Source organism: Neovison vison, chromosome 12, assembly GCF_020171115.1.
Source record: "Neovison vison isolate M4711 chromosome 12, ASM_NN_V1, whole genome shotgun sequence".
NCBI classification, from domain to species: domain Eukaryota; kingdom Metazoa; phylum Chordata; class Mammalia; order Carnivora; family Mustelidae; genus Neogale; species Neogale vison.
The window spans coordinates 93721553-93749344 of record NC_058102.1 but is presented as its reverse complement, the minus strand read 5'-3'; the positions used below and the strand labels follow the sequence as shown (position 1 = coordinate 93749344).

The following is a 27792-nucleotide window of genomic DNA, read 5'->3' as shown; positions in this document are numbered from 1 at the left end:
ACATGGGTGAGTTTTCTTTCTTAGACAGAGGGGTTACGTGTGGGTGTTCCTTTATTTTTATCCCTTACGTCTTCTGCATAACTTACACCCCTCATTTTGTAAGCTTTAAAAATAAAGCAAAATAATAAAGTCAACCAAAAACTGGGGGAAAGGAACGTAATAACAACACCAAAAAGTAAGCCCTATCTGCTAGAGAGTATTACACAGGGCACAGGAAACATTCCAGGGACTGCTTTGTGCACCAGAATCAAAGATTTATTTCATAACATCTTAAGGACTTAGTGAGATTTTTAGCTTTTGAAATAGTGTTTCTCTGCTGTCTCCCTGCTACCCTGGTGACAACAAGCCAGTGCAAATACAAGTACTTCTGATTGTTCCTAAACCTAAAGTGCAAACATAAAATTCTATTTCTGCCTTGATACATGTCCCGTGACTCTTTTTCTGGAGTTGGACTATGGTTTCTCCAATCATATGGATCGCATGCCATGATGTGGCTACTCCGGGCCCCTGGGATGTCGTGGCAAAGCCTCTTAGAATCTGTGACCCTGACAAATAGATGGGAGAACTCAACCCACAAGAGCTGAAAGCAGCGGTGCATCACACCAAATGTGTGTGGCTTCAGGCCAGTGGTTTCTGGGTTAACAACCTTGGGCATATGTACAGTAGCCAGAAAAGGTTTTGTTTTGTTTGGTTTTGTTTTAAGATTTCTTTATTTGAAAGAGAGACAGAGCATGAGCTGGAGTGTCAGAGGGAGAGAGAATCTTCAAGAAGACTCCCCTCTGAGCACAGAGCCCGACTCAGGCACAATCCCACGACCCTGAGGTCATGACCTGAGCTGAAACCAAGAGTCAGATGCTTAACCAACTGAGTCACCCAGGTGCCCCCAGAAAAAGTACTTTTAAGGAGATAAAATACACATTACTGAAAAGAAAATTAAAATATATAATTGTGTTCATAGAATTTTAAATACAATTTTTATACATATAGTAGAAATGCAGTAAAGCAATTCTCTCTATGTGTTTGTACAATATGCTCCTTTTTCATAACCCAACTGTGGGGATTGTAGATATTCACGTTGAATAGCCAGAATGATAGTACCTTACAGGGCATTGACACCTCCCTCCTCATGGCCCTTTCCAGGGGTCCCTCTCTGAAGTGTTACCCAAAACCACCTCCTTCAATCCAGAGTTATTTCCCAGGCCTGTTCCTCATCAAGCTCCTCCTGATGTCGTCCTCCACGGTCTCTGCTTCTGTAGGGGTCAGGGTATGGGGAGTTAAGGGCAAACAGGACAGCTGAATAAAGGGCATGAGTAAAAGGAAACAGCCAGATGACTCCACCCTAGAACTCCAGGGGAAATGGGGCCATCTCTGACTGTTACACGGGGAGGACTTGGAGTACAGAGAAGAAGGGAAAGATGATTAAAGATGACTGCATTTGGAGAGGACAGCAAAATGCCTCAGAGGCCCCAGAACCTCCCTCAAAACCGAATTGCGAGACACCAAGATGGCAGGTCAGGTTGAGCCTGGCAGGTCATTCTGTGTAGACCTCTTCCCACCTCACCCCTTCTCTCTCAGTTATTAGTTTTCTCAGTTCACATTTTTACTTGATAGAAAATTTGCTCTTGCAGCAGAAACTCAAAATGTTTTCAGAAACGTGAAGAAATAGGAAGAGAAACACAGACCCTCACTGGGGGAGGAAGGGAAAATTTGTTTCAATCCTTCCCTTCTCCCGAGAACTTCTCACTTGGGGTCCTCCAAGTCCTGATCCATCAGAATGGCTCCTGGGCCCTCACCCCTTCACACAGGCTCTGCCCTTCTTGTCCTTGAACCCAAGTCATGGATGGGCCAGCCCTCATCCTCACGCCCTTCACCTCAGCTCCTCTACGATCTGTGAACTGGCGAGACTCCGACAATACCACATTTCAAAAGAGGATCCAGGGAAAGCTATTCCCAGACCTGCCTGATTGTAGAGAACATGTGTGCTCTGAGTGGTATTGAACCCACTGTAAAACAAAACAAAACAAAACCAAAATACATGAGTCATAAATGTCCCATCCAAACTCTTTCTACCTCTCCTTTCAGAAAATCTTTCATAATGATGTAAAAAGAAAATATTTTAAAAACCCGATTTACTGGAGTGTTTTTGTTTTGCTAGATGCTTGACCTCACTGTTCATGCTACAAAGACAGAATCCTTCCCTTTGAAACTGGCCTCTCAGTCAGCACCCTGATCTATCCTGATGATGTCCTGGTAGCCAAACGTCATTCTTGAAAAAAATGGGGATTTTTTTTCTCTACTGGTCCAATAGTTTGGGGGTGGAGACAGGGCTTTTGGTTTTCTAAAAAAAGATGTGGCGCTTTGAGAAACCCTGCTTCATAAGATGCCCTGTTTATTCCCGTCCTTGTTATTGTGATGCTCATCACGTGGAGTCATTAGATTCATTCCTGATAACATAACTGAAGAGAGATAAGTTACAAGAAATCTCGCTCCCTCTAATTGCTCGATCTTAAGTTGTGCCCTGTGCTACAGGACTGCTGGTCATAAGAATATAAATGAAGCCCTTACCTCTAACTGTCTGTCTGTCAAGAATTACAAATGTGCAGTTTGAATGAATGAGAGATCCTTGTGCAGCCCTCCAATAATTAAGATGCCAGGGGTGCCTCAAGTCTGCTGTCATAATGGCAGGATCTGAGTTCACCCACCCCCACAGAGACTGGTGGAGAGACAGCTGCTGCTGACAGCACTTCTCATTAGCCCTTACCTGTAGCGTACTTGCATCGTGATGGGATACTTAAAGTCCTCTCACCTGCTCCTGGCTTGATTGAGCTCCACTTAATTTGAATATGTGGTTTATCCAAAAGTCATACTGACTTAAAGAATATGACTTTTTCCTGTAGGTTCAGAGATAAGGATCCCTTGAGAGACCTGATCACTCCCAGGACTGGTGGCTGGCACTCCCTGGCCCCAGGTGCTTTCTGCATGTGGGCCAGAGACACCAGGGCCTTACTACAGGGCATGTCTGTGGGGCAGCTCACAACACGGTGGCTGTCTTCTTCCAGAGCAAGTGCTCAAGAGAGGGAGGGCTGGGGGATGCCGACGTCATGTTGACACCTACTTTGGCAGTGCTGTGTGTGCGCTTCTGCTTTGTATTTGTTAGAAACAGGTCAGTCAGCCTAGCCCATGTCCAGGAGGTGGGGGGACTACAGAGGAGTGGGGATACAAGCACATAGGGGTCAATGGGGTCACCTTCGAGGCCTCCTGCCACAAGGACATTTTTGAAATTCTCCCTAAATGCACAACATGAGCTAGTCTCCACATATTCTTCGTAAAGTCTCTTTAGTTAGTTTTAACATTAAACCGACATACACTGGAACTGACCTTAATTATTGGTACATTATAATAATTTTTCTAATTTGGATAATGCAGTTGAAATTTTTGATTACTTTAAACTCAACAGTTAGTCCGATGGTTTTCCTATAGAATAGTTCTATATTGCACCCAGACGTGCAATAATGAAGCACACTGGCAGAAGGAGGCAGAGAAAAGAGAAAAATCACTTTTTGATCATTTCAGGACATCACAGTGGGTGATCTCAGTACCTTTTTAGAACAGATTATTACTTGACATATTTCCTTTTTTCCCCCAATTTATTTATTTTTAGAAAAACAGTCTTCATTATTTTTTCACCACACCCAGTGCTCCATGCAATCCGTGCCCTCTATAATACCCACCACCTGGTACCCCAACCTCCCACTTGACATATTTCTAATACCGAGATTATGGTTTTAACAAATGTCCATTGCGCCCCCTCCCTTCTTTTTGTTGGTAGGATGTGTTCCCTTCAAGTTTAAAAACAAAGTCTTCTCTTCATCTAAATATTCAAACCAATTTCATGTTTAAGCACACAATTTACTGCTATTGGGATGCTGTTACATGCCTCCTTACAGTGCAGGGCAAAGCTCTCAGAGTGATTTTTTAGACAAATGCCACCCTTCTTAATAACAGGCAACAAGAACAAAATCACTGGACATTAAATATTTTCTTACCAGTTTAATATCTTGCCTGCTTGTCCTTGCCAGCTTGCATTTGACAAATGAATAAGAAATAACTTTTATTCTCCAATGACGAAGACCTTTGGAATTTTTGTGCCATCACCTAAATTTACCTCTCCTCGCTGGCAGGACTGTGTGTATATTTTTTCACGGATCATGTAACATTTTTTTAAAAGATTTTATTTATTTATTTGACAGACAGAGATCACAAGTAGGCAGAGAAGCAGGCAGATAGAGAGGAAGGGAAGCAGGCCCCCTGCTGAGCAGAGAGCCCGATGTGGGACTTGATCCCAGGACCCTGAGATCATGACCTGAGCCGAAGGCAGCGGCTTAACCCACTGAGCCACCCAGGCACCCCGTAACATTTTTTTTAAAGATTTTATTTGTTTATTTGTCAGAGAGAGAGAGAGAGAGAGAGCACAAGCAGGCAAAGCAGCAGGCAGAGGCAGAGAGAGAAGCAGGCTCCCCCCTGAGCAAGGAGCCCGATGCAGGACTCGATCCTAGGACCCTGGGATCATGACCTGAGCCGAAGGCAGCAGCTTAGCCAACTGAGCCACCCAGGTGCCCCCCGATCATGTAACATTTTATTGTCCCGAAGTATTTACATGTCTGACCCCTGTCTTAGACAGGGAGGTACCGCTATCCACTGGCGTGCACTGCAAAACCAAGTCAGCCATATGAATATGGCTCTATGAATAGAGTCTGAATAAATGAGGTTGAATGAAATAAGTTGGTTCCAGAGGGTTTTTCCCCTAACATTTCTTTTTATTTATTTATTTATTTGACAGACAGAGATTACAAGTAGGTAGAGAGGCAGGCAGAGAGAGGAGGAAGCAGGCCTCCTGCTGAGCAGAGAGCCTGATGTGGGGCTCAATCCAAGGACCCTGGGATCATGACCTGAACAGAAGGCAAAGGCTTTAACCCACTGAGCCACCCAGGTGCCTCTCCTCTAACATTTTCAAAATTCCCTAAGAATTTTGTCAACTACATGTTCCCAAACACTGAACATCAATTTCTTCTTCATGAGATACTCAAATGATCTTTGTTCTCACGTCACCCAATTGGCCCTCCCATTCTCTGTGCATATTGTGTTTTCCAGCTCTGTATTTTATTTTTCTTTACACCGTTGAAAACTTTCATGTTTCAGAAAGTCCTAAGTCTCAGGATGGAATTCTTCTCCTTCTCCTTTGCTTTGTTCTAAGGGCCACAAACCACTCCCCTCAACTCTGCCTCTCCCACTTTTGTCCTATGTAGTCCCAGCCAACTCATTCCCACTCTTTTTGTTTGGAACCATTCAGAATGTATGTGTTGCTGGGTTTCCTCCCGCCAGTGCAATCTCTTGGGAAGGACTGTCTCTCTCCTGCTCTTGATTTTGGTCTCAACTTTTACTAAAAACTTTTAGGATAGACACACTGCACAATGAATGCACTCACTTTAGCCTGGGTCCATTTCCTGCAGTCCCTAGCCACATGCCAAAGTCCATCCCCTCTGAGTCAAGGTTCCCTTGCTAATACTCTTCAAAGTTCCCTCTGATCAGCCCTTGGCCTTACCTCTCCTCCATGCCAGATTCTCTGCATCTTTTTTTTTTTTTCCAGTATTAACTTTTTTTTTCCAATTTATTTATTTTCAGAAAAACATTATTCATTATTTTTTCACCACACCCAGTGCTCCATGCTAGCCGTGCCCTCTATAATACCCACCACCTGGTACCCCAACCTCCCACCCCCCCCCCGCCATTTCAAACCTTTTTATATGTTTTCCCGTTTGGCTTTCAAATACCCTTCCTCTTCTGAGAACACTTCTTTTCCACAATATCTCAGTTAGAATTGTCAGGATTCAAAATTTATCTCTTGCCTGTTTTGCGGTGGTGATGCTTGGTCTCCTCACTTGTCCATTTCTGCTCCTAGCTCTGTTACCTTTTGCTTTATGCATTTCGAGACTGTGTCAGGTGTGGACACGTTCATAGTTGGATCTTCCTGGTAAATCAGACATTTTGTCATTAGGTAGGAACCACCTTTATTCATAGGAGGGTTTTTGTGCATTAAGTCTGCTTTGAATTCTTTGGGGGAGGAGGTTGTGCAGTGAGAAAGGCTGGAAAAAATAATTCTGGGTTTCATCTCCTCAATTCTGCTCTGTGCTCCTTCCTCACACTTGTGGGTGTAATCGCTAAAGCTGATGCATGTTCCCTCTGCAAGTCGTCATGTGTTGTCATGTGTTGTCATGTGCCTATGGTCCACATTTTACTTTGTTGTATTCCATTTCAAATGTATTTTATTTTACTTTTATTTATATTTTTATGGTCCATATTTTAAATGATCTGACTATTCTAAGAAGAATTTAGTTCGTGTTTTCATTGTGAAACATGTGGCCAAATGCACTGAAATGCCCTTCTCCATGCAGCGACAACACAGAGAGAAAGAGAGGAGAATAGCTTAGCCTTTCAGCTGTGGGACTAGCTCCACTGGCACTGTCCCTTTATTCACACACATGTGAATACATTGTCACCATCACTGTGCAGTATCTTTCTTTTTTTTTCTTTTTTTTTTCCAATTTACTTATTTTCAGAAAAACAGTATTCATTATTTTTTCACCACACCCAGTGCTCCATGCAAGCCGTGCCCTCTATAATACCCACCACCTGGTACCCGAACCTCCCACCCCACCCCCCGCCACTTCAAACCCCTCAGACTGTTTTTCAGAGTCCATAGTCTCTCATGGTTCACCTCCCCTTCCAATTTACCCAAATTCCCTACTCCTCTCTAACTCCCCTTGTCCTCCATGCTATTTGTTATGCTCCACAAATAAGTGAAACCATATGATAATTGACTCTCTCTGCTTGACTTGTGCAGTATCTTTCTAACTTGTGAGATCACCACATACATAGGGGGAGAAAACCCCAAAACAGCAGGGTGATTGTCCTTTGAAAGGATAAAATGAAGCCCACTGCTTGGAAAAGTCCTTCTTTCTTTGACCTATGGGTCTTCCCTGAACATTTTCAGATGCACTAATTCAAAAGCATTTTTGCAATTAATAAATCCATACCTGCCCATATGTGAAAATCACATATGGCAAATGAATACTTAATTAGAGTCAAACAAGAAAGCACTTAATCAGGACATTTCCAAGTTTTCTACTATTCAAATTTAGCCCAATTAAAGCTATTTAAAAGTTACAGGAAGAAACAATTTTAAGGCAAATTTCCACTTTATTTATTCTTTAAATTCCATTTATTTAAATTGAAAAATGAGAACAGTTTACCAATTTCTTCCACCTCCCACCCCGATAAATACCCAACTTTTGTAGCAACATGGACAGGACTGGAAGAGATTATGCTGAGTGAAATAAGTCAAGCAGAGAGAGTCAAGTATCATACGGTTTCACTGATTTGTGGAGCATAACAAATAGCATGGAGGACAAGGGGAGTTAGGAGAAGGGAGTTGGGGGAAATTGGAAGGGGAGGTGTGAACCATGAGAGACTATGGACTCTGAAAAACAATCTGAGGGTTTTGAAGGGGCGGGGAGTGGGAGGTTGGGGAAACCTCCAGGTGGTGGGTATTGGAGAGGCACGGATTGCATGGAGCACTGGGTGTGGGGCAAAAATAATGAATACTGTTATGCTGAAGAAAAAAAAAACAATGAATCTGGGAACACTGGAAAATAAAATAATAAAAAAGGCAAAAAAAAACTAATGATGAACTATATGGTGATTAACATAGTTATAAATAAAACAAATAAATAAATAAATCGATTAGCCAAAGGGGAAAAAAATATTTGTTTAGTTTAAATTTTTTTTGTCTTTTATTTACATGGAACTTGTTTTATTGATGTTTTATATGAGAATATAGAATATATGGCTTTGCATGACTGTTTTAAATGAAATTGTAATCACAAAGTTGTTTGACTAAAAAAAAATGAAATTGTATACATTTATACACTGTAATGTTGATTGGTTTTATCCATATACATCTCAGGAAGAATTACAGTGAAATTATATTGACATTTTCAGTAACTACTATGCAAGCTTAAGAACTATTCTTGGAAGAGAAGTGAAAAATGGCAGTGAATTAATTAGGATCTGCATTCCACTGCAAGAAATAGTAGCTCCAAAACAAGTAATTTTTTTTTATTAGAAACTTATTTTCCCCTTCACATAAATGGACAAAGGAAGGTGGACACGGTGGGGCTGGAGCCTCATGATATGATTATAGGAGTCTTTCTGACAATCGTTCTAGCAGCTCAAAACCAAAACCACTCATTTTTTTAAAAAAAAGATTTTATTTATTTACTTGAGAGAGAGAGACAGTGAGAGAAAGCATGAGCGAGGAGAAGGTCAGAGGGACAAGCAGACTTCCCATGGAGCTGGGAGCCCGATGCGGGACTCGATCCTGAGACTCCAAGATCATGACCTGAGCTGAAGGCAGTCATCTAACCAACTGAGCTACCCAGGCGCCCCCAAAACCACTCATTTTTGCTGCAATTCTCATATATGTCCTTGACCTACAACTACTGTAGAGCGGTAACCTAGTCGTAGTAGTGGTTACCTTAAACTGTTATGTTTTACTCCGATGGGTGCTGCACCGAGTGACCCATTCTCATGTCTTCTCTCAACCTGCATCAAAGTGGAATGCACATATACTTTGTTCACGCATCAAACACCACTGACATTGCTCTCACGGAAGTAAGGTTGCAGCATGCACCATCTTCAGGGAGTCACCCACCATCTTCAGGGAATCCTGCCTAGGTGCTGCATTGAGAGTCATGTGGCTCTGGACAAGATGGAAACAGATCTGGTTGGGAAAAAAGAACAGAGCTCTGAGTCTGGAAGCAGATCAGTGTAGTATATGACATTTGTGGCTGCATTTTTTTTTTTTTTTAAGAAAGGAAGGGAGAAAGAGGAAGGGGGAGGGGCAGAGCGGCAAAGGGAGAGAGAATCTTAAGCAGGCTCCATGCCCAGCTCAGGGCTGGGCACAGGGCTCAGTCTCATGAGCCTGAGATCATAATCTGACCTGAAAGCAAGAGTTGGATGTTTCACCGACTGAGCCACACGGGCATCTCATGGCTGCATTTTGGTATGTATATTACATGTCCAGGGAATTGAGGAAAGACAGATATAAGGAAGTTGGTCCTCAAAATTGCTTCTATACCCCTAACTATAAGAAGTTTCTTAAAACTGATTTTGTATCAGAAAACAAACACCACTGTAAGTAACATTAACATTAGTAACAGCACAATGGAGTAAGATGCAACCTATGGTGTTGAAATCCTTAAGACAATCAGCGGCTTATCTCATGAAACAGAGAGAGATACAGTTATTTTTAAACCGGCTTTATGGAAGCTACAAGTGTTGCACTGGACCTCATAATAAGGTCTGCCATAGGACGGACGTCTTTATAACTGGCAGATCTGAGGAGGAAGAGGCAGGAGGGCTGGAAGTCTGCTTCAGGGAACATCCAGTCACATCAGTGCTGCAAAAGGGAAGAGTGGGATACAGGTTCCCTGTATGCCACAGAGACTAAGAGAGAGAGAAATAGACTTTCTGTGTAGATGGAAATGCAGCAAATTGGTAGAGAAGTAGCTGGAGTCTAGAAAATAGTAGTAAACATGGTGTGAAAAAGTGAATGAGATTGGCTGTTATGATTCCCAAGAAAGTCCCAGAAACCCCTCAAGGGGGCCATAATGCCTGATGTACACAGCAGCATCGGTGTGTTCAGCACTGCGGCATTATCACTCCAGAAGTCAGCCAAAGCAAAAGCAAAATTCAATGCTGGGAGCCGGAGACAAAAATTGTAATTTACCTGACAGAAGGGAAGGATCAGTCTAAATCACTGTGTGGATAACACGACTTTTCATCTGGCCAAATCAGGCTAGAGGAGCTCTCTCAGAAAATTCCAGCAGGAGAAATAACCCTAGTGTTGTCTTATATGGGCAAGCTCTGGACAAGTTTTTTGTTTGTTTGTTTGTTTTAGGGTTTTTTTTTGTTTGTTTACAATAGTTTGCTTGAAGTCTAATTTACTGTAATGGGTTGAAGAGTGACCCTCAAAATTCCTATCCTCTCAGAACCTCGGAATGTGACTTTATTGGCAGTAGGGTCTGGGCAATATAATAGTACAGTAAAAAATAAAGATGAGATCCTGTTAGATTTAGCACAGATGCTAAATCAGATGAGATTGCCCTTGTAGGAGGCAGAAAAGGACACACAGAAACACAAAGGAGAATGCCATGTGGAGACAGGGGCAGAGATGGGAGTGATGTATCAACAGTTCAAGAAATGTCAAGGGTTGCTGACAGCTCCCAGAAACCAGGAGAGAGTATGGAGCAAATGGTTGCCTCAGAGCCTCCAGAAGGAACAGCCTGCCCTAACCCTGTCACAACCTTAACACTTCTGTTCAGGCACCAAGTTTGTGAGTTTGTTATGGCAGCACCCAAGGAAAGTGGCTTTGGAACTGGGAAGGAAGAATGGATGTTAAGGGGGATTCTGGTGACAACTCGGGAAGAAGCACGGCAGAGAAAGTTTCTCATTGTGAACATGGAGTTGTTGATGACCAGAATCTTCGCAGAAATAGAAGTGGTAAAGGTGTTTTTGGTGAGGTCTTAAAAGGAAAGGAGGAACATGTTATCTGAAATTGGAGAAAAGGTCATCTTTGTTACAAAGTGGCAGAAAACTCAACTGAACTGTGTTCTTTTGTTCGGTGGAACACAGAATTTATGAGTGGCAAATATGGAGAGATTTAGCTGAGATTTAGCTGAGGAGATCCTGAGGATAACTGAAGAGATTTCCAAGCAAGGCTCCACTCAGCTTGTAGCAATGTGTGAGGAAGGAGATAAATTGAGGAGGGCTTGCTCAGCAAAGACAGACTAGCACTTGACTGGGAGGTCCCAAGCCAATCCCTTGTGAAAACAAGGCCATCCATGGCTGATGAAGTACACTCAGGAGAGAGGGCCAAGGGCGAGGCTGGGCAACCTTCTTGCTGAAGAGATGAGCCGGGGCCCCATGGATCCACTCAAACATCTCAGCAGAGCCAGGAACAGAGATGGGGTTTGGCAGGAGGGATCTAACAGCATGGGTCCCCATGATGTACACCACAGACCAGCACGGCTTTATGGAGTGTTGTATCAGCAGAAACACCATCAGCTTCTCCTGAAGGACAGAGACAGGGAGAAATGCAGGGAGGCTGTCCAAAACTTGTGAGATTCTAGAAGCAAGAAGTGGGCTTCCAGAGCTACCTGCGGGAAAACACCAGAAAGAACAAGGAAGAATGACTCCAAAGACACACATGTGGACATGGAGACAGAGGTCAGAGAGGCTCAGGGCCAGGCCAGCAGGACCACCCCAAGAGCCCTGGGGACAGGGCACCAAGTCTCAGCGGATCTTCCAAGACTTAATGGAACTTGTTCTGCTGAGTTTGGACTCACTTGGTGACCCTCTATTCCTTTCAGTCTCCCTCTATGGAAATGGGAATGTCTATCCCGTAACTGCCTCACCATGCTATTCTGGAAGAATAGCTATTTTCTCTCCTCACAGGTCCACGGATGGAGTCTTTTTGAGCATGACCTCTACTCAGAGTCATACTCATGCCTGATGTGGATGATTTAGAGGATGAGATTTAGAACTTACAGGTGATGCTGCAATGGGTTAGGACTTTGGGGGATGTTGGGATAGGATGAAGGCATTTTTCAGGCAGGATGGGGGGCAAATGTTTACTACCTGGTAGGCAATGTCACTCTGTTGTTAAGAGTTTTATGAAAAATATTTTTGGTCTATTTCCCCATGGGAACTTCAGAATTGGCTTGACTAAAGGACCTCACCACTCACTAAAACAAAAACGGGAGATCAAAACCTGTTGGTGTTTTAACTGGGATCTCTTGGATACCAGGTGATGGGTATTATAGAGGGCACAGATTACATGGAGCACTGGGTGTGGTGCAAAAATAATGAATACTATTATGCTGGAAATAAATAAAAAATAATATCAAAAATAATGTGATACATGTCCATGGAAGTATGCCCCCCAAATGATGATAGTTAGCATTTTTCTTCATAATTGCTACCAGTCTCTGTGCGTGTGTGTTTAGTAATCAGACATTCCAGCAAAGTTAAAGCCCCTTATTTTCCTCCCTACACATAAGCCTACACATCTCTCCCTGTGACCTCCTCCCATTACCTCATATCAAAAAAAAATTCAAATCACAAATTTAGATCCAATCCATTTTTTTAAATTTATTTTTTATTTTTAGCATAACAGTATTCATTATTTTTGCACCACACCCAGTGTTGATCCAATCCATTTTTATGTCACTTTCCATAGTACAGATAAATACATTCCATAGAGGTAAACAATAATCATAAACATTAAAAAATAAATAAATAAATAAATAAATAAATTTTAAAAAGTGGACATCACCAATAGTGCAACAATCTATACCTCCCAATGTAATGTAATGAAAGGCATACCATCCTATCAACAATAAATAAATAAATAAATAAATAAATGTATATATTAATTTAGGAATAACTGACATTTCAATTACACTGAGTATATCTGCACAAAATCTGTTGTTTAAGACAGATTTTCCTGGTCAAATTATTATTGATTCCTTTTCTCTTCTACTCATATTCCTTGAAAGACTTCTCTGTGCATCTGTCAAGTCTATTCTTTTGTCATCTTAGTTCTAGGTACTTCAAAAGATACAATGTAGAATTACTGATTTTTCTCACAAACTGTCTATAATTTCATAGTGAAGATAAGAAGTCTGCGTTTAAAATTCAGATCTGAGAGATTAAGTAGTAAGAATCCAATGAAAACAGAAAATCTTCTTCAGGATTGAAAGAGCCTAGAAGCAAAGCACTCCCCTTTCATATTTTCTGTACTATTTATTAGATTAATGCATCAAAGCACGGTGGAAAGTGGAAAGAATAGAGACTTTGGAACAGACAGATCTGAGTTCATCACCCAAGAGCAGAGCTTCCAAATCTTGGAAGTAGTTTTCTTGCCCATGTAGTGGAAATACTGTCCTCTTTTAGAGCTCTTACGGAGATGAAAATAAATAGTCTTCATAAATTATCTATTAAGTGACGCATGACTTTTAAATTGTACTGTCACTTCTGATACACTTTGGGTCTAAAATTCAGTGAGACCCTCACAGTGGACAGTCCAGGAAGAAAATATATTTATTGCATGGAGCACTGGGTGTGGTGAAAAAAATAATGAATACTGTTTTTCTGAAAATAAATAAATTGGAAAAATAAATAAATAAATAAAATATATTTATTGAAATGTACTTTGAGAGCTGTGCATCTTAACTTAGGTCATGTTTGTTACAGATGGAAATTGTACATCCTTCTTTAAAGTTATTAAATATCACTTGAAATTTCAAAGCATTAGGTATCATTACTAAAAAGGAATTGAATAAATAGAATGAAGGACTTACCTTGTGTCGAACAGAAGTTTTCCTCATGTAGGCTTTGTACATTACTTCAAAAAATTCTAGTCATATTATTTGATTTTTGTTATTGATCTTATGTAAATGAAGTTGTTTCTTTCATGTTTCTTCTCAATGGTGGTTGATTACAGGTGTATCTTTTTATAGTGTACTTCAATCTAGAATAGAATTCTGCAAAACAGGCAAAAGTTACACAATTATAAATGCAGATTTTCTTCTGCAACTCAGCTGACATTACTGTGGACTATTAATCCATAGTTTCTTATCAGAAGTTCATTAAGGGTGTAGATGTCTGGAATATAATAATGCAGCAGCTCTGCTGATAATTGTAAACTGTTGATCTCCCTTTATTATTCTTATTTTATCTCCTTAAATTTTTATGGATTTAACCAAAAGTCCATGGCTCTCCAAAAGATAACTTATTGCTGACAGTGCTGGGCAGGGGGTGGTAATTCTTTAATGAATTGTTCCTGAGGACCACAGACGTCTTGAGACTTGATTTGCTAAAGTAACAGATGGAAAGGGCAGGTCTTCTAAATATTAGTTTCTGGTGGGAAAAGCCAGATTAAAACCGTAATAGATAAAATTTGCATACCATGAAATTCACACATTTAAAGTGCACAGTGTTCTTCAAGTACAGTTACAAGGTGCAAAACCGCCATGACACTCTAATTTAAGAACATTCTCATTCCTTTCCCAAGGAAATTTACACTCACTGGCAGGTACACCATCTCCTCTATGCTTCCCCCCGTCCCGTGCTCACGATTTCTACTTAGTAATATTATTAACACACTTTCTGTCTCTAGATATTTTCCTTTTCTGGAAACTCAGTGCAAGTGGAATCATAGAACATATGGTTTTGGTTTTTTTTACTGGATTCTCTCCCTCGGCATAGTATTTTCCAGGGCCCACCCACGTGGTAGGATACATTAGTACAGTACTTCTTACAACAAATATTTCATTGGACGGTATACCATATTTTCTGTATGCCTTTATCAGCTGATGGACACAGATGGTTTCCACTTTGGGGCCCTTACAGACAATGCTGATGTGAACATTCGTGAGCCGGTTTTCCTGTGGACCTCTGTTCTCACTCCTCTTGGGGACACGTTTACCAGTGGGGCTGCTGGATCCTGTGATAAATCTATGTTTAACATCCTGAGGAACAAACTGTCTTCAAAAACAGATGCATCATTTTATATTCCTGCCAGCAATGTATGAGGGATCCCATTCCTTCATATCCTCACCAACACCTGCTTCTGTCTTTTTATTTCATCTGTCCTAGTGTGTCTCAAGTGGTATCTCATTATGGTTTTGGTTTGCATTTCCCTAATGACTAATGATTGTACACATTTTGTGTGTGTGTGTGCCAGTTACCATTTGTATGTTTTCCTTGGAGAGAAGTCTATACACATTCTTTGCCCATTTCCCATTGGTTTAGTTATCTTATTATTGACTTGTATGAGATCTTTTTTTTAATTTTTTTTAAATTTATTTTCAGTGTAACAGTATTCATTGTTTTTGCACCACACCCAGTGCTCCATGCAATCCATGCCCTCTCCAATACCCACCACCTGGTTCCCCCAACCTCCCACCCCCTGCCCCTTCAAAACCTTCAGATTGTTTTTCAGAGTCCACAGTCTCTCATGGTTCATCTCCCCTTCCAATTTCCCTTAACTCCCTTCTCTTCTCCATCTCCCCCTGTCCTCCATGCTATTTGTTATGCTCCACAAATAAGTGAAACCATAGGATAATTGACTCTCTCTGCTTGACTTATTTCACTCAGCATAATCTCTTCCAGTCTCGTCCATGTTGCTGCAAAAGTTGGGTATTCATCCTTTCTGATGGAGGCATAATACTCCATAGTGTACATGGATCACATCTTCCTTATCCATTTGTCCGATGAAGGGCACCTTGGTTCTTTCCACAGTTTGGTGACTGTGGCCATTGCTGCTATAAACATTGGGGGACAGAAGGCCCTTCTTTTCACGACATCTGTATCTTTGGGGTAAATACCCAGGAGTGCAATAGCAAGGTCATAGGGAAGCTCTATTTTTAATTTCTTAAGGAATCGCCACACTGTTCTCCAAAGAGGCTGCACCAACTTGCATTCCCACCAACAGTGTAAGAGGGTTCCCCTTTCTCCACATCCTCTCCAACACATGTTGTTTCCTGTCTTGCTAATTTTGGCCATTCTAACTGGTGTAAGGTGATATCTCAATGTGGTTTTAATTTGAATCTCCCTGAGGGCTAGTGACGATGAACATTTTTTCATGTGTCTGATAGCCATTTGTATGTCTTGATTGGAGAAGTGTCTGTTCATATCTTCTGCTCACTTTTTATATGATGGTCTATTTTGTGTGTGTTGAGTTTGAGGAGTTCATTATAGATCCTGGGTATCAACCTTTTGTCTGTACTGTCATTTGCAAATATCTTCTCCCATTCTGTGGGTTGCCTCTTTGTTTTGATCCATGTTTTTTTTAAAGTATTTCTAATAATCCTTATACCCAATATAGGGCTCAAACTCAAAACTCTGAGATCGAGTCCCATGCCCTTCTGCCTGAGCCAATCCTGCACCCTGAGACCCTGTTACTCCATTTTGGTTGAAAGTAGAAGTCTGTTTGATCCAGCTCACTTGGTAATTTTCTACTTCTTCAGCACCTAAAATGAACTTATATCTTTCCCCCAATATGATCATTCTCCATTACAACTTTACTGCTGTTCCTTTTTCTTATTCTTCATGACTTAAAACCTCAGTACATCTATTCTTGTTAGTCTTTTCTTCATTTTCCTTTCTCTGTGAGATTACCTTAGACAGGGTTTCTTGTACCCATCTCTACTTTTGTAATTCCTAGAGCCATCGCATTAGTGCAGACACTCATTCAATCTGAAGAGTGGACGATTGCCAGCGGGACTTGGCTGCAGCATTGCTTTCATTTCCTGTCCCCACCATCAAACATGCTCACTCTCTCCCTCTCTCTCTCATAAAAAAATATCTATACCAGACTAATCTTTCAAAGTCCCCTTCAAGATAACCTGATTTCCTGTGCCAGTTACTCAGGGTACCATCAAATTTCTGACAAGGGTGACATTCACTAGTATGAAGAATATAGAACAGAATTTTTGGGCAACATATCAAAATAAGACGGGATGAATATGGAGACCCAAATAATCTGTGATAGAACGTTTAGGCAGGGCACGTCGTCATGGTGCAGGTGACGCCTGGAGCCACGGGAAATGACAGGAAATGACGGGATCACACTGGGTGTGTGCAGAAGAGGGAGGAGTAAAAGGTCAAGGACAGATGCCCAGATACACCAGGAGTAATGTGTAAAGGGGCTTAAAAGATTGGGAACAGGCAGCGGGGAGGAGAGAACATATTACTGCATTTCTTTCAATAAGATATACTTGCTCCAAGTTCACTGATTCAATATTACTTAATAATAAACACTTAGAGAGACATCTGCAAAAATGGCAGAGTAAGAACCTCTGAGGATTCTCTCCTTTATTTAAAAAAAGAAGAGGGGAAAAACAGTAAAATTCACCAAAATCAACTTTTTAAGAACTGTACAAACTAACCAAAGTTTGGGGCAATCCAAGGAGGATTTATTCAAAAGAAAAAGCTAAATCTTGGTAGGAATCATGAGCTCTGTGCTGATCTAACTTGCCCTAGTTGCATGTTCCATTTTCTAACTCCTCAATAGACTTGAAAAATGGCAGCCTGCTTTTACAGTGCATCCTAGAAGCCAGGGGATGCTGGGGAGCAGAAAAGAGGAGGAGGTATGGGAAAGAAACTGCCATATTGGACTTAACTCAGAACTCTCTCAAGTTTGAAAAATCTATCCCCAGGGGCACTTATAGAAAACAACGGCCTGGAAGCATCTCAGCTACACAGCTGCCTAGGCTGTGTTTAACAACTGGGTAAAAAAAGAGATAATTCAAAAATGTTGAAAAGATAAGATAGGATGTGAGATGTCCATAGGGCCTTTGAGCAGCCCAGGCATACTGCTAGGAATCTAGAAGGCGATGCACATGTACAGGGCTGTGAACATTCCTGGGGCTGTGCTATTCTCAGGAAAGACCTGAGAAGGCCCTAAGTGCTTCCTTCTTGCTGACGTGGATGTGTAGATTAACGTTTTACATTAAATTGGGGAAGTTTTCAGCTATTACTTCTTCCCTTGTTCTTGAGAACTTGTACCGGTGGAAAGTAAAGGCCAAGATGGTGTTGTCAGCTGCCTGGCTAAGTGCTGAAGGAGCACCCCAATTTGCACACAAACTCTTCAGGAAAGACTGGGAGATACGCTCCATCCAGATGCTTTAAAAAACCTCTGCACCATCATTAGCTGACCACTAAGCTAACAAAGTAGAGACTTCAGTGACCTCATAGGACCAAGAGTAAAGACTTTACAGATGAATTCAGAAAAGTCACCAAAGAAACAAACAACAATTACAAGTAACAACATCAACAAATCCTGGAGAGAAGGCAGGATTTGATTACCGGAGCTGCCAGTTTCATTGTTTGAAATGTCCATTTTTTTTAAAGATTTCCTTTATTTATTTGACAGACAAAGATCACAAGCAGGCAGGGAGGCAGGCAGGGAGAGAGAGAGAAAAGGGAAAGCAGGCTCCCCACTGAGCAGAGAGTCTGATGTGGGGCTCGATCCCAGGACCCTGAGACCATGACCTGAGCGAGGCAGAAGCTTAACACACTGAGCCACCCAGGTGCCCCGAAACATCCACTTTTTAAGAAAAATTTATACAAAAGTATAAAAAAGTATAAAAAATACACAGGAGAAACATAGCCAGTAGAAACTGTTCCCCAGGAAACACAGATGTTGAATTTATTGAACAAAGATTTAAATCATCCATTTTTAGTATGTTTGAAGCCATGGCTAAAGGAAGCCATGGCTAAAGAACTAAAGAAAATTATGAGAATGTGGATTGCTTGGGTGTCTCAGTCATTAAGCGTCTGTCTTTGACTCAGGTTATGATCCCAGCATCCTGCAATCGAGCCCTGCATCTTGGGCTCTCTGCTCAGTGGGGAGCCTGCTTCTCCCTCTCCAGCTCCCCCTGCTTGTGTTCCCTCTTTCGCTGTGTCTCTGTCATAAATAAATAAAACCTTTTAAAAAAATTATAAGAATGATGTCTCGCCAAATAGAAAGTATCAATAACGAATTTGAAATGGTAAAAAAGGAACCAAATAGAAATTCTAAAGTTGAAGAGTGAAATAATTGAAATGAATAATTCACTAGTGGGACTCTAAAACAGTTTTGAATAAGCAGAAGACCAAATCACTGAACTTGAAGACAGGCCAGTTAGTATGATCCAGTCTGAAAAAAGGAAAGAAAGAACAATGAAGGAAAACGATCAGAGCTTCAGAGATCTGCGGGACACCATAAAGAATACTAAGATATACATCATGGAAACCCTAAGTAAGGGAAAGGACAAAAGGGGAAAAAAGAAATAATTGAGGATCTCAATTCAATAACCTAACTTTCCACCTTAGTAAACTAGAAAAAGAAGAGCAAAGTAACCCAGAATTAGCAGAAGGAAGAAAGTGACAGAGAATGGAGTGTGGGATTAAAGAAACAGAATGTAGAAAAAGAAGAGAAAAGCAAGAAAAGCAAAAGTTTGTCCTTAAGAAGATTAACAAAATTGGTAAGCCTTTAGCTAAACAAAGAAAAAAATTAGAAAAGGTTCATATTACTAAAATCAGAAATGAGAGAGGGCACATAACTAACTGACCTCTCCGAAATTAGAAGTGTAAGGGAATATTATGAACAATCATGTGCCAAAAAAATTAGAAAATCTAAAAGAATAGAAAATTTCCTAGGAAACACAAAGTATTAAAGCTGACTCAGGAGGGTATGGAAATCTGAATGGATTTATAACAAGTAGAGACTGAGACAGGAATCAGAAAACTTCCCTTTAGTAGAAGTTCAAGACCAGATGGCTCTACTGGTGAATTCTACCAAACATATTTAATACCAACCCTTCACAAACTCTTCCAAAAAAAAAATAAGAGGGGAAAGAGTATTTTCCAACTCGTTCTGAGGCCATTATTACTCTAACACCAAAGCCAGGCAAAAATATTTACTGGACAGCTATACGTAGAAGAATGAAACTCGACCATTCTCTTACACCGTACACAAAGATAAACTCAAAATGGATAAAAGACCTCAACGTGAGACAGAAATCCATCAGAATCCTAGAGGAAAACATAGGCAGTAATCTCTTCGATGTCAGCCACAGCAACTTCTTTCAAGATATGTCTCCAAAGGTAAAGGAAACTAAAGCGAAGATGAACTTTTGGGACTTCATCAAAATCAAAAGCTTCTGCACAGCAAAAGAAACAGTCAAAAAAACAAAGAGGCAACCCATGGAATGGGAGAAGATATTTGCAAATGACAGTACAGACAAAAGGTTGATATCCAGGATCTATAATGAACTCCTCAAACTCAACACACACGAAACAGGCAAACATATCAAAAAATGGGAAGAAGATATGAACAGACACTTCTCCAATCAAGACATACAAATGGCTATCAGACACGTGAAAAAATGTTCATCGTCATTAGCCCTCAGGGAGATTCAAATTAAAACCACATTGAGATATCACCTTACACCAGTTAGAATGGCCAAAATTAACAAAACAGGAAACAACATGTGTTGGAGAGGATGTGGAGAAAGGGGAACCCTCTTACACTGTTGCTGGGAATGCAAGTTGGTGCAGCCTCTTTGGAGAACAGTGTGGAGATTCCTCAAGAAATTAAAAATAGAACTTCCCTATGACCCTGCAATTGCACTCCTGGGTATTTACCCCAAAGATACAGATGTCGTGAAAAGAAGGGCCATCTTTACCCCAATGTTTACAGCAGCAATGGCCACGGTCGCCAAACTATGGAAAGAACCAAGATGCCCTTCAATGGATGAATGGATAAGGAAGATGTGGTCCATATACACTATGGAGTATTATGCCTCCATCAGAAAGGATGAATACCCAACTTTTGTAGCAACATGGACAGGACTGGAAGAGATTATGCTGAGTGAAATCAGTTAAGCAGAGAGAGTCAATTATCATATGGTTTTACTTATTTGTGGAGCATAACAAATATCATGGAGGACAAGGGGTGTTAGAGAGGAGAAGGGAGTTGGGGTAAATTGGAAGGGGAGGTGAATCATAAGAGACTATGGACTCTGAAAAACAATCTGAGGGGTTTGAAGTGGCGGGGGTTTGGGAGGTTGGGGTACCAGGTGGTGGGTATTATAGAGGGCACAGATTGCATGGAGCACTGGGTGTGGTGAAAAAATAATGAATACTGTTTTTCTGAAAATAAATTGAAAAAAAAAAGTCTAATGAAAGAAAACTATAGACCAATATTCTGTATTAATACAGATAGAAAAATCCTCAATAAATTTCAGCAAATCCAATCCAGCAGCATATAAAAAGGATATTCCTATTTTTTTTCCACACCATAACCAAGTGGGATTTATCCAAGGAATATAAGGTAGGTTCTGTATTCTAAAAAAAATCAATGTACTACAACATGCTAATGAAGGAGGGAACCATATGATCCCCTCAATAGACACAGCAAAAGAATTTGCCAAACCCAGCACCTGATAAAAACACTTAACAAATTAGAAATAAAAGGGATTTTCCTCAACCTGAAGAAGGGCATACGCCATGAAAAGTAATGAAATAGGATACAGGCGATATGGAGGAAGCTGGAAAACAGCAGGCTCAGCAACGGAAGCCCGCAGCAAGCTGCACGTGTGACTGCAGTTAAGTGAAATAGCCAGGGCAGGCGAATCCAGACACGCAGAACTAGATCCCTGGTTGCCAGGGGCTTGGGGCAAGGGAGACTGTAGATAAGGCAAATACGGTTTGGTTTTGGCCTGACGAAAACACTCTAAAATTAGATTGTGGTGGTGGTTTTACAAGCTTGTGAACATGGGAAAACCAGCGAACGGCACACTTTAAAATGGTGACATTTATGGTGCATGAATTACATCTCACATGAAGAGTCTGGTTCTGAGATGCTATCTCTTCCCTTGCCACGCGCGCACACGCACACACCCTCACACACTAAGAAGATAACTTCTGAGTAAAAACCTTACAAATTATGATCTTGCCTTAGGGCAGGTGATGTAAATTTGCGCCCAAATCTTCTGTTTTTTGTTTTTTTTTTTAAGATTTTATTCATTTATCAGAGAGAGAGAGTGAGAGAGAGCTAGCACAGGCAGGCAGAATGGCAGGCAGAGGCAGAGGGAGGAGCAGGCTCCCTGCTGAGCAAGGAGCCCGATGTGGGACTCGATCCCAGGACACTGGGATCATGACCTGAGCCGAAGGCAGCTGCTTAACCAACTGCGCCACGCAGGCGTCCCCCAAATCTTGTTTTGAAGTTTACATGGCAATGGAGAAAATTAGGAACCTAAACATAAAGTTAAATTTTAATGACAACACTTCTTAAAGAAAATATCAGAAGCCATTTTTATTCCCATTTTTTTAATTAAAAAATTCTCTCTTTCAAAGTTTACCTCGTCAGTCACTTGACTCACGACAACATTGTGTTTGGAGTCTTTTTCTTCATCCATGTTATACAGGAAGAGCTTGAAGTCACAGACCATAGCCAGTGCTCTCTGCCATCCCTTCTTCACCCCTGCCTTCTTTGGCATCTTTAGTTTTGATTTTAAAACATCAACAAATAAAAACGGTATGAGCTGAAACATCACATACTATCCAATTATTACACATACAATTAAAATAATAAACATGTTATAAATCTGTCACTTTTCTTATTAAAGATGTGTGACAGAACTGTATATACCATAATTGAAATTTCAAAAAAACATGGGAATTCCTTTGAAGACTGAGCATCTCTTCTAAAATAATATTGGCACCATTTCAGTTTACACTAGGGATATAGTCAAATAATTTCTTTGTCCCTGATAACATTAAATTCAAACTTGGTCACACCACGCCTCAAATTCAACTCGATTTTAAATATTTATCAAAAAGGTTATTTTACTTTTAGTGTTAAAATTTGTCACTGCAGACTGGAATTCAAAGTTCCATCATTAGTTTTCAACATTTATTCATCACAGGTGAGGTTTGAACAGAAAATTTTGAGACATTTAAAAATATCCTACTGGGAACAACTGCATCAGGATGGAACAAATATGTTCATTTCCACATAATTTGTACTGCATAATCTGCTATAGATATTATATATATATATATATATAAATTTTTTTATGAATGTGTTCACAGAGTGCGAGGTGACTGATAAACTTAAAATAGTTCATCTAAACCCCTAATATTGACACTTTCCCAGGCATGGCCTTCATAGGCTGTTCCTATACCTGCCTGTGCGTCTAGACAGAGGGCATCTTTCTTCTGCTGAGAAGGCACTGGACAAGCTCTGGGAGCCTTTTCTACACAGGTTGTGTGACATGAGAACCCACAGGCTTTTTGGAGGGAATAAAGAGACATGACAGCAGGAGACACAATGGTTTCCCTCTCTCACCCTCCACTGCAGTTTGGTCTGCTCTTGGAGCGTCAGAATGCTAAAAGTTGCATTTCCCAGCCTCCCTTGCAGCGGAGCTTGGGCCTGATGGAAATTCCACCAGCAAGAGGAGAAGAGGACTTTCTGTGAGACTGAGCTGAGCCAGGCTGGCTGGGAGAGGTGCTGGCTGCCGACCACTCGCTGTACTGCATGGATCCTGCGTGGACGGGTGTGAGGTCCCAGCTGCAGGGTGGTGGTATTATTCTGTGAGGGATGTCCTGATGCTGCAGACATGGCAGGGATTTTTCTGATCCTGGCAGAAGTAGCAGGCACGGGGAGCAGCTGCAGCAGTGGTGGCTGCTTCCTGATCCTGTCATCTTTATCTGACTCTGATAGCAGCCAAAGCACTCTGCTCAGAGCCTGCCGCCTTACCCGACCTTGGGAGGATATTATAAGCACCGAATTTCCCATTTTAGATCCCATTTTGTCTCATGCACCAAGCTGCATTTATGGTGAAGGGGGCTGCAATGGTGGCAGTGCTGAGGGCAGGAAAGTTGTCCCGCTCAGCACCGTGTCCTGGAGTGAGCGGACAGCGCTGACAAGGGAAACTGCCACGGCACAGAGTCTGTTCCCTAGAAGTTTCCCTCATTCCTCATCCTAGAGCACAGTGACCCACCGTCCAATATTTCCAAAAGCACTTTGCTCCCTGACAGTAATATTTACAGTAGATTGAATAAGTCGGATAAAGAAGTTAGAGTTCACGGATAGCGTTCAGTCTCCTGCCACATAAACTCCTGCATTTGGTCTTTGTGCTCTACCAGTGTTACAGAGAATAAAATATTCCTAAATGTATTTTCTTCAAAGGTGTGGCCCTGCCTGCAGGCTACACAGCAGGGCTTCCGGGGACAGCATGCACAGGCTGAAAAGGCTGCAGTCTCACAGTGCCACGGTCCTCCCAAACATTCCCAATGGCCAACGGTTCCATCTTTCCAAAATGCAACAAATTCAGAGAGATTTTTAGCAAAGGGATCTCTTTCCTGCCATGCTTCTGCAATTCAGAGACAACAGAATGTTTGCTTAATAACGTATTTCAATGGACTGAATGTCTGTGTTTCCCTGAAATCCTTATGTTGACATTGTACCCACCCAATGCAGTGATGTTCGGAGTTGGGGCCTGTCCGTGGGAGGTGCTGAGGAACTGAGGGTGGAACACTCATGAATGGGATGAATGCTCTGAAGAGAGAGGCTCCAGAAAGCTCTCTGGCCCCTTCACTTTGTGGGGGTATAGGCAGAAGTCTGTACTCTGCCCCCCTGAAGACAGCTCTCACCAGAACCAGACTTCCGGCCTGTGAGCAACAAGTCCGTGTTTCTACACCTCCCCCCTACCCCGTATGTGCTTCGCTGCAGGGGCTCCTGCAGATGAGGGCATGTGAGGATAGAGATGCCGGTCCTGGACCCCGCACTGCTCTTGCCTGGGTCTTAGCGTATCACAGGCACAGCCTTGTATTATCAAACCCACCATCAGAGACATGCACTGGTGACACTTGGTGGGGGCAGTGAAGGACGTGAGGAAAAACCGGTGGTTCTTACTCTACAAGACAGACCAACCAAGCACAGAAGGTGAAATCACATTGAAGAGGTGGTTCTGGTCACAGATACCATTTTATGTACAAAGAAAAGCAGCTTGCCAACTTTCTCACCAGAATGGAAGATCTTGCCCCCTCATTCCTTCATAACTACAAAATGTTGAGCAAGGGTTCCCAAAAATTTTACCAAAAAAAGAATTGTCTCATTGGTGATCACATACTCATTAATACTGTTTGGAACAAAATAAATCGGGTCTGGCTTTTATTTAGTCCAGTATATCCTGAAGCTTGCCAAGATGCTCTCTCAACTGACAGATGCTGCAGTGGGCGGGGTGAGACTGCCTTTGCGTATATACTTTAATGAGGAGTAAGCAAGAAGGAACACGGTTTTTATACCTTCTTTGGAAGGAAAGAATAATTTCAAAATTTTCTCTCTAACAAATCATGTATTTCATTTTCTACCAATAAAAAAAATCATGAATTGGAGGGTGCAGTGAAGCAGGCTATGTGACTGTGAGACAGAGGGCATCCTGAAAGTCCGAACTGAAACCCCACCGAGGAAAGCTGCAAATGCTGTCACCATGAGCAACAACCCCGTCACCCACCGAGGATCGGCCAGTTCTTGATCAGTCCCCTTTGTCCTCAAAATTACTGTTACCGTAAACTGGCAACATGGGAATCCTAACAAACTCTGGCTTCTCCAAACACCAGTCGGCAAGTCTGCCATCCTTCTTTGTGTATCTCCTTCCTCGTCGTAGGGTGGACAGAAGGGCAGAGTCTGAAGGCCCTGCCCTGGACCCCATGTGTGGGTGGGGCTCCCTGCACCCCCTATTCAGGTCTTCAGTTTGCCCCCTGCTGCAGAGCTGCACAGCACCCTCGCCTCCTGGGGGACCTGGTGTCTCTAGTCCCTGAGTCCTTCTAGGTTTCTAAGGGACCCGCTATCTGGTGACTCATCAGTAGGCCCTCCCCATCACTCAGCATGAAGATTCCTCAGCTCCGCTCACCTCACCCATGCTTTCACCTTCCATCCTGAAGCTGACTTCTGTGCCTGATCTTTTTTCTCCCTTTATTGGCTTTCATTAGAAAGCAGAGATGTATGCCTTTTTTAATATACTGTGATTTATCACAACAAAGGAAGGAAAACAAGAAAGAAGAAAATAAAATACTTTTGATATTCAAATTGACACTGCCTTACATTAATTTTGACAAAACACTCATCATGTTTTCTTCTTAGTTTTCCTTAGTATATATTTTTGTTGATCTTGGCATAGAAATATCTTCTATTTCTTTCCTAGATATTACAGAGATAACCCGTGTTATTTTCAAATTACCTTGTTAATTTTAGTAGGGTTTTTTAAATTATTTTTTTAAAAATTTTATTTATTTATTTGAGAGAGAGGGATCACAAGTAGGCAGAGAGGTGGGGGGGGAAGCAGACTCCCCGCTGAGTAGACAGCCCGATGCAGGGCTCGATCCCAGGACCCTGGGATCATGACCTGAGCCAAAGGCAGAGGTTTAACCCACTGAGCCACCCAGGTGCCCCAGTAGGTTATTTTTTTAACCAGAATCTCTTAGGTGTTGCAGGCAAACAATCATACCGACCTTGTGAAAGACTGTTATGTTCCAATGTTTATTCCAGCCATTTTATTTTCATTTTTATTTCATTTCCTAGAAACTACTGAATACTAATGGTGATATGGGGTAATTCTATACTGTTCCTGGTTTTAATTGAAAAGATTTAGTGTTTCATCATTTATGATAGTATTTGTTATCAGGTTTGGGAAAACAGGTTTATTGTATTTATGAATTTCCTTTTTATTGCTATTTGTTATGGCTTCTGGTTACTTATTGCTAATAAAAAGGAATGCTTTGAATATTTTGGTCATTTTTAATTATTTGTAAATATGCAGTACATTGATTCAAAAAATGAAGGCTTTCCTCCAAAATTATAAGACTTTCTAACACATTTCTAATACGTGGTTTCAGTTTTACATTTGAATTATGGCTGAATTTGGAATTTATCTGGGAGTAAGTTATGAGATGCAGGATATGGATCCCTTGAGTGGATTTCACGGCAAAACTCAGTTAATTAGTTTACCATCATCTGTGATTTCTAATGAGATTTGACAGACACCGCAAAGCCCGTTTAATGGAAAAGACATTCCCCTGAAATAGTCACTCAATGTTTCACCCAGTGCTCTATTCAAACCTTAAGAAGATTTTTATAGTGGAATTTTCTGTTGTGTTCATTTTTAAATCTGATTGGAGGTTTGATGAATGTAACTGCAAAAAAGATTTTTGATAAATACCAAGGCAATAAGAAAAAAAACATTTTTTTCTCATTTTGAAAGGAATGCGCTAAACTTATAACTAAATCAAGTACCTTAGTTGGAAGGAGGATACTACTATGATATTCCTTTCTCTTTATTGTTGGTATGTGGACCGGAAGATGAGCAGAATCTACAACCTGAATCAAGGAAATGAACATAAACAAGGGCATGTTACATAGATCTCCAAAATTGTAAGGATTAAGTAATTCCTCAAGTGAGGCAAAAGGATAATACTGGTTAATAGACAAAAACATAGTAAAATTAAAATTCTTACAGTGGTGAAAAGATATTTTAAGTAATTTAGTATACGCTTCCCTTTCCACAGACAAAGTGTGTGTTTATCTTATACAATGTGTTGCAGGTTGGCCATTTTAAATAATATGTCATAGCGTGTGGACCTCATTAAAAGAATACTCATCATAAGTGTATTTGGAAGGGACTTTTAATAAGTAGATATATGATCATAACCCTCAAAAGACTTTTTGAAATACCTGTTTCATAAGTTTAAATGAGAATTTAATGGCTGTACATATATAGAAATATATTAAAATCAATTACAGAGGGTTCAGCAAGATTGTTTTAGTACTAACTATCTAAAAATATTCTTAGGTAATCTAGATCACCTTTATATACTTAGACTTCAACAACTATATAAAACTTGCTGTCTATATGACATGCAATATTTCTTTCTTGGGAACTCAGAAAATATTTTTTGATATGGGAAGAATTGTATGCTTACGGGTGTTACTGGGGAATACACTTAGTTGTAAGGAAGATGTTAAATGGTTGAGCAGAACATGTAGGTATACAGACTTGAGGAATGTCCCTCCTTTCAGGATGGCAGATACCATAGAGAAAACCTACAAGTTTGGTAGTA

General features: G+C 41.1%; 1 protein-coding gene across 1 annotated transcript in view; it reads right to left on the bottom strand.

The window, feature by feature from the left end:
* Nucleotides 1–22121, bottom strand: part of LOC122890970 (spermatogenesis-associated protein 31E1-like) — a 45192-nt gene extending 23071 nt beyond the window's left edge. Inside the window, exon 1 of the mRNA XM_044226390.1 lies at nt 22032–22121. Coding sequence (XP_044082325.1) covers nt 22032–22121 — 90 coding nt within the window. The remainder of the gene's footprint in view (nt 1–22031) is intronic.
* Between the last annotated feature and the right edge of the window lie 5671 nt (nt 22122–27792).